Source organism: Lathyrus oleraceus, chromosome 3 (assembly GCF_024323335.1).
Source record: "Lathyrus oleraceus cultivar Zhongwan6 chromosome 3, CAAS_Psat_ZW6_1.0, whole genome shotgun sequence".
Lineage (NCBI taxonomy): Eukaryota > Viridiplantae > Streptophyta > Magnoliopsida > Fabales > Fabaceae > Lathyrus > Lathyrus oleraceus.
In genome coordinates, this window is record NC_066581.1 from 179,429,628 (window position 1) to 179,437,834 (window position 8,207).

Here is an 8,207-nt window from a genome sequence, read left to right on the forward strand (position 1 = left end):
CTAAATCAATATCCACATGTGGTTATACCTTTTATTTTTTCTCATTATACTCTCTTTCGATCTCTCTTAACTTGGTGAATTTTCCACCCTATCTAAAAAGTTATCCAACAAAAATTTCAGCTTGCTTTGTGGAATGAGTTGTCCACTTCGGTGATGTCCATCGTATATGACATCCCAGTTTCAAATAAACTTGAACAAAATATAGTGATTTTGAGAAGTCTAATGTTGTCAGATCAACACACACCCTATTATATGCAATGGTTATAAGATGACCCATATCAGGGATCCGGTGCCGAACCAATAACACAAGAAATAAGAGATGCATGAAAACCTCATGTTTAGCTATATGAACCTATTTTCTCTAATCGCTTGGCTTCGTGATAAATAAAATTAAATCTCACTCGAGATATCTTGCCCACCAACTGTGAATAAAAACTCCTGTCTCTAAATATGTATTCCAATATTGTAATGTTGTGACCAAATGATGTTTGTATCTCGTTATAATAGTTTTGGATCATTTGATTCAGAGAGTCTCAACCTCTACATAAAACACCTTTACTATTTCCCAACCAATTCTTCAATGTAGCATGAGAAGATTCAACTCTACAAGTTGTTGTTTTTCTAAAGTTTCTAACCTGATCAGTCCAAGCCAACAAGTCTTCTCCCTCATTTGGTCTAGAATTACACTTTCAACATATTTCAAGAAATCCGAATATTTCTCACACACTCTCCTGAAATGTATTACAGATTCAACATATAACTCTTCCATAGAATAATTTATTATAACATTCCAGACATCCATTCTGCTTTCCAATATCACACCAACTTTGACCATTTTCCCATATCCACCATTGGTTTATTTGTTCCCTACCGCATGTTTAAGTCTACTTCTCATATTTTTTGTTATGTGATATTTACAAAATAATGTATATGATGTAGGAAACACATTTGCAATCAAATTCATCAGTGTGGTATCGCGATTGGTGTCAATTACTTGTGGCATGTTTTCTTTGTTCTTAAACCTTATTCGATACGCTTCTAAATCCCAAGTAACATTGTCCTTTTTTTCACTTTCCGAAAATGCAAACCCAAATGAAAAAGTCATCTTCGTAGAAGTAACACCAACAATTTCCAGAAGTGGAAGCATGTACTTGTTGGTCTTATATATTGAATCAATTATGTCCAAAATATATCTTGGATGATTTCTTCATCCTTGCACACTTTGTACCTAGATACATAATGATGATCATCCAAAAGTTTCAACAATTATTGCATTTCAGATCTTGGACCTCTTATCTCATTGTTGTTTCGGGCTCGAACATTGTATACATGCTTAAAATTTCAGACATTATGAGGTCTTTTCTGTTTCAAAGTTGCAAATATGTTTCTGAGTTGTACCATGTTCAATGTCATGTCAGAAACAAAATCCTTCTTTACTGAATTAAAGTACATACAATGGGATGACCAAGTAACTTGTAACATAAATCATGATTATGCATATCACAAACCACATTAAATGTCCATGTATTATTCGCTTTAAGGTACCCGCATAACTTAAAAGGACACTCACATCTCCTCAAACCGGCGTCATCCCGTTTTAACTTCCGGATAGGTTTTCTGTACTCGAAAATTCTTTCACATCTCATTATAACAATGTCGGTCTTCTATCAAAACCATAATCTGACCTCTCGATTACAATGTTGAACCTCAATTTTACAGCCTCAATACAGATCCATTAGAGCATATGTTCATGAACAACAAACCCCTCTTTATTTGTAAATTGTTTACCAACATCTACCTTGACATCAATCAGTTTATCATCCATAGACACAATACCTTTGGATACAATGTTAGGGTGTACTATGTTGCAACCAGTAGTAACACAATCAAATTTAAATTCAACATGAAAACAATTCGGAATTAAACTTTCAAAATAACATGAAACATAATACGAAAGTTAACTTCCAGACACAACATTCATTTTTAAACAACTCAACCAGATTACTACAAGTAATGCAGAAGGAAATACATGTACATTACCTTAAATTCTAGTTTTTTTTCTCCTTTTGATGTCGAAAAAACAAAAGAATATGGTTTTGAAATACAAAACTTGATTGAGAATTGAAGGAGGTTTTTTGTTGGGTTTTGGAAGTATGGTGGTATGATCATGAAATGAAGAGTACGTGCAGGATGGTGTTACGTTTGATAAACTTGGAAGTTAACTTTCGTATTATCCACTAATGGGTATATAAACACACTATCATGAGTTCTAAGTGTATCTAGGGATTAGTTCGGAATTTAACCTACAAATTCATCCTTCCATCAATACGGAGGTTAAATTTCGTACTATTTTTTGATAAAATAAAGGTGATTCACTTAAAAAAATGTTTTGGTGTGTATGAGGGGAGAACTTTACTTATATTTTTTTTCCAAAGATATTTTCCAATTTTCTAAGGATCTCTCTTAACCGATATAGATGGGAAGAGCCATCCCTATTAAAGAGATTGCTACTTAAAGTGATTAAAGTGATTCCTACTTACACCCATTTTAAGAAACACAAATAATTGTTGTTATTAAAGGCCAAACATCTCAATTAAAACTTCAAAATGAAATTTTATAAAAAGAACTCAATAATAATTTTTTCTTTTTAATATGCATAATTTTCCCACTTAATTGATTTAATTTAATATTTATTTATTTTATAATTTAAATATTATTTTTCATATAATTTTCTGGATTCTGTTTTTCAAATTTTACATCAATATAAAAGTACTTTAATTATTTATATTCTAGTACTGCATATTTGAACAGTAATTAAGCAAGGCCAACAATCAACCTATTATCCAAACCATTTTATTAAAAATAAAATAAAAAGACAAAAAAAAAAAACTATTATCCAACCAAACGCAAAGAGCAGAATCTGGAGCATGAAGTTTGTGTGAATATGCTATTCATACCTTTCTTGTTTCTTATATCCCTCTCTCACTCCTTCTTTTCTTATCAACATTTCAAACCAATTTCCATTCCCTATTACCCTCTCAAACCAACATTCACAAATGGAAGCCAACGTTTTCAGGCAAAACGGAATTTCAAAACTAACTTCTTCAACAAATTACAATCTCATCAAACATAAACCTCAACATCCACCTTCTGTAGTTTCCGTGCTCAGAAACACTTCAAATCGTAACATTAATGAAGAATCAACGAACAATAGTACTAGCACTGTCTACAAAGATAGTTGGTTTGATCTCGTAGCAATAAACCATTTATCAAAAAGTGTTCAAGCTGCCACAGGTTCATTCTTATATACTCTTCTGTACCTTTGTCTCAGTTTAAGGCCTTCTCTTATAAAAAAAATAACTGGTAACTAATAACTGATAGTTTATAGTTTTTGTAATTTGTATAAGGAATTAGAAACGATGAAAGTGGCTATGAGAGTCTTGTTGAGGCCGCTATTATGGCGAAACAGAAATTTAATTCTACTCAGCAGCAAGAGGTTATCATTCAAGCTCTGAATAGACTCTTTCCTGAGTCAGTATTTTTATTGGTAATTTCATTATTCACTAGTTTCTACCATTTTTATTTTGTTATTTATAAGAATTTCTTTCATAAATATTTTAGGCCATTTTCAACTTCTTTCGTATTTCCACTATGAACAATTGCAGATAAGGAAACTGCTACCACCATGTAAATTCACAAGGGAACACTTTGCCATTTTCACCACTTTGTTTTTTAGTTGGTTACTTGGGCCATCTGAGGTAAACAATTGAGACTATTACATTATTTTTTTGTATTGTTAATGATTTGATAAATAATGTTATTTCACAATAACTATACTTTTCGTGTTGGGCCAATCCATACAAAATTTTGTTGTAACTTAAAACAAAGCCCTCATTAGTTGACAGTGAGATCGATGATATTAAATTAATCAGTCCCAAAACTGAATACCAAGAATTAAAAGAAAACCATACTATCCACTATTAATTATGAAAGTTGTAATATGAAATCAATTTATAACATGTCATGCCCTAATAACTCTCATTAAAAGGATTAATCTCTTTAATTTCACCATGAGAAGGTTAGAGAATCAGAGATCAATGGAAGAAGAGAAAAAAATGCAGTCTATGTCAAAAAATGCAGGTTAGTTTATTTATCTATTAAAATTCATTCATATATAGTATATATCTTCATTAAAAATGTGCATAATCTAATTATTTTTATCCTTTTAACGCTGATGTATGGTGCAGCAGCCATAAAACCGGTTAGATTTAAAGTAATTCTTATCGCTGTTGTACCATACAATTGTTTTTAGAGGATTCAACCAAATCAAGACTTTATTGTCAATACCGAAATCATGATTATTATATTTATATGTGCAGATTTTTAGAGGAGACAAATTGTGCAGGGATGTGTATTAATCTATGCAAAATTCCAACTCAAACGTTTATAAAGAACACTCTCGGTATGCCGGTGAACATGATACCAAGTAAGTATCCCAAAAAGTTACTTCCAATTTTATTCAAAAACTTAACTTTGATTTTGTTATGTAGATCCAATTTGAGATGATTTATTCAATTTTTATGGACTTGGACTTCTATAAGTAGAAAAGAAAAAAAAGTTATGTGGATGCCTATGTTTGAAATCCAAAATTAAACTTTTAACAAAAAAGATAAACTAATGGTGCTAAAGAAACTATCTAAATTTATCTATTTTTAGTAAGTCCACAAAAAATAAACAAAAGGAAGAAAAGGAAGAATGTTAGTTAATACACTTGAAAGAGTATCATGACCTCTATAAGTCTCCACTAGTTTGTGGAAGTAAGCACCATCATTTCAATGGAGGACCCCATGAATATACCACTGAGGGTGCAAAATTGCAAGTAGACCATACAATGATACCTCTCATATATGGTTTTGATTTCATAATAACATCTCTCATTAACATAAATAATATATAAACTTTAATATTGTTGGATTAGGAACTAGAAATAGAAGCTAGGGTGGTGGAGTAGTGTCTCAGGGCAGCATGCAATGCCCGATGCGACGAACAGAGCGGACATGTAAGGAAGTCGCTTCAATGTTTAAGTCAATTAGAGAAATAAGTAATGAATGTAAATGAATTTGAAATATTTGAAATTATCCGCTTTGTTCTTTATATATAAAGAGCGGTTGAAATTGCTCTCTAGTGATTGTGGCGTGCTATGCGGATAACCATCTGATTGAATTGGATGGTGATTGAAGTATTGGAGGGCAAAATCATTTACTTTTAGTTAGAATGAATGTCTACTTATTATGTACATTTTTTTACTTGAAGTTGGACCTTTCACCAGACACCTTGCACGCTAAGGAGAACAAATATCTAAACTAAATTTCATATATGGTTTTAATTTGAATGGATGCTCTCTCTTATGAACCTATCATAGAATGAGTGGTGTTTACCAAAAGCATTCAAATTGTATCATGATGACTATGTCAACATTATGAGCACTTTTGTATATGTGATTATTATTGCTAAATTGTACATGACTCCTAATGATGTAAAGTAAATAACCGAAATTCCCATGATTAAATAAATCTCAACAACTAAAGTATACAATTATATGATTATTTTATTTATCTTTTTCACTGCAGATTTTGATGACATGAGTTGTGAGATGATATTTGGGCAGGATCCTCCATCATCAACTGATGATCCATCACTAAATCAACCATGCTATAAACAATGTGATTACTTTATTGCAAAGTTATTTACTTTCCAATTTACATAACTTAATCTAATTAACTAATACTGTATTTTCATATACCATGCAGGCAAGGCATATAAAAGTCATGAAACAAACTGCCTCAATTAATTCAGAGGTATGAATGGATTTCAGAATTGAATTATAGAACATCACTTTCTACTAACCACTAATAGTTAAGTGAACTTATTGAAAATTTCAATTATTCTATAGTCTTGGAGATAATTTATTCAAACAAAAGGATAATGATCCTCAACATAGAAATTTATAGATTTAATTTATGTATTTGCATGTAGTCAGTCACATCTGAATTGTTCAATCATTATAGATTTAATTTATGTATTTACATGCAATCAGTCACATCTGAATCGTTTATAGAATGGTTAAAATTTTAATACTGATTTGGATTTTTTGAAAAAAAATCTAACTACCAAAGTTGTGACAATGACAACGCAACATAGAATCAAAGCTTCTTTATCATGCAATAGGAATTGATATTGGTGATGACATCATTGGTGTCATTTATTGGAAAATCAAGTGGTTTGACTAAAGGAATTGTTGTAGGGTTTCAGGGCAGCAAGGATGGAACAAGAATGTTGTCTCCCACATTTTGTATACAGCCAAAACTTAGACTCATCAGCCATAGTTTCTTTCATTAAGAAAACAACTAAGTGCTCCAACGGACTTGAAGCCAATCATTAGCCAGTGGAATTCTATCATATTAGTAGTTTCAAAGTTTATTTTTGGCTTTTAAATATCAAATATGTAAAAGCATAAGTGACTAATAGATCCAAAGTTTATTTGTATGAAAGGCAGGTGTCTCTTTCCAATGTTTATAGAACCTTATGCTATTTTACGGTTTTGAAAAAATTGTCTTTGAAAAAATTACAGGATTCTCGCGAATTATGTTGCTCTCTAGGTATTTCCTAAAATTGTGCATGTCACATAATCAACCACGCTACTTCCAATATAAAATAATAGAGTTCTATATTATACAATTATTATTTATATCATAGATGATTAATAACAGAGTTTTATATTATACAATTATTACTTGTATCATAGATGATTAATATAGAAATATGTGTTCTGATAGTAAAAAAAAACCATACGAATATGCTATAAATACCATTTGTAATATATGATATACAGATTAGTCGTAATAATTTTTCAAACAAAGAAAAATTCAAATAATACTCTAAAGAGAATTCAATAATGATCGTTTGACCATTCAAAATAATTTTTTAAACAAGAAAAAATTCAAATAATTTTTCAAAGAGAATTGAAAAAAATACTTGTTAATTTCTCAAATAAAGAAAAATTCAAGAATTCAAAAAAAGTATTTAGAAAATTCATAGAATAAAAAGAAAAGAATTGGGTGTTTCGACAATTCAAAAATACATAAATTAGACTGACCAAAAAGTAAGATAATCCAAGACATGGTCTTAAACCTCACTTTTATCGACTAGACTTCTCTCTCTCTCTCTCTCTCTCTCTTCTCTCTCTCTCTCTCTCTCTATCTCTCTCTATCTCTCTCTCTCTCTCTCTCTTCTCTCTCTCTCTCTCTCTCTCTCTCTCTCTCTCTCCCTCTCTCTCTCTCTCTCTCTCTCTCTCTTCTCTCTCTCTCTCTCTCTCTCTCTCTCTCTCTCTCTCTCTCTCTCTCTCTCTCTCTCTCTCTCTCTCTATATATATATATATATATATATATATATATATATATATATATATATATATATATATATATATATATATATATATATATATATATATAGTTGGTAGCCTAGTTGCATCACTTAAGAGATAGCAATTTGACACTTATTGCATCTATTTTTTTTTTGTCATTTTTCCTTTTCTTTAATTAATTTTCACTAATCACATTTTTCATTGAATTAACTGCTAATACTTTATTCTAGAATCTTCTAAATATTTTTTAATAAAAATTATAATTGATGTTAAATAGCTATATCTATATTTTATTTTTTATTTAAAAAGATTATGTGTAATTTTAAGTTAATCACATTTTCATTGATCTAACCACTAATACTTAATCTAGAATTTTATAAATATTTTTAAATAAAAATTAGAATTAATGTTAAATATTTATACCTATATTTTATGTTTTATTTGAAAAAAAATGTGTAACTTACTTTAAAAAGTTTTATTTTAAATTTTGTCTTAGACCTTCGAATTTGTTGGATCAGTCCTATATAGTTAAGAGAGTACAACAACAAAAACAATCATGTCTTATCCCACTAAGTAAAGTTAACTACATGGATCAATATTTTCCATAATATTCTATCAATGACTATATTTCTATCCAAATCATTAATCTCGATGTCTTTTTTAATAGCTTCTCTGATAGAGATTCAACAAAGTTTTACATTGGCTGTCGACTGCCTAATACAACGCTCTCCTCTTATCCGAGCTTGAGATTGACTATGCATAGCAAACTAACATAGGCAAGATT

General features: G+C 30.2%; 1 protein-coding gene across 2 annotated transcripts; it reads left to right on the top strand.

The window, feature by feature from the left end:
• The first annotated feature begins 2,881 nt into the window (after window positions 1-2,881).
• On the top strand, window positions 2,882-6,615 carry LOC127126112 (beta-carotene isomerase D27, chloroplastic). 2 transcript variants are annotated; one of them, XM_051054973.1, is made up of 8 exons: window positions 2,882-3,294; window positions 3,408-3,547; window positions 3,666-3,758; window positions 4,079-4,140; window positions 4,380-4,486; window positions 5,631-5,723; window positions 5,811-5,858; window positions 6,313-6,615. In XM_051054973.1, exons 1-7 carry the CDS (start codon window positions 3,057-3,059, stop codon window positions 5,849-5,851), a joined length of 774 nt encoding a protein of 257 aa, XP_050910930.1. In that variant the 5' UTR covers window positions 2,882-3,056; the 3' UTR covers window positions 5,852-5,858; window positions 6,313-6,615. The 2 variants fall into 2 exon arrangements, with proteins under 2 accessions (XP_050910930.1, XP_050910929.1); XM_051054972.1 differs by having other exon boundaries at window positions 2,883-3,294; window positions 6,305-6,615.
• The last annotated feature ends 1,592 nt before the right edge of the window (window positions 6,616-8,207 follow it).

Bases quoted from the DNA above. Each gene is read 5' to 3' on its own strand.
- LOC127126112 (XM_051054973.1), top strand. From the start codon at position 3,057: ATGGAAGCCAACGTTTTCAGGCAAAACGGAATTTCAAAACTAACTTCT. The intron at 4,487-5,630 runs GTAAGTATCCCA...TTTTCACTGCAG, and splicing joins GCCGGTGAACATGATACCAA to ATTTTGATGACATGAGTTGT. The intron at 5,724-5,810 runs GTGATTACTTTA...TATACCATGCAG, and splicing joins TCAACCATGCTATAAACAAT to GCAAGGCATATAAAAGTCAT.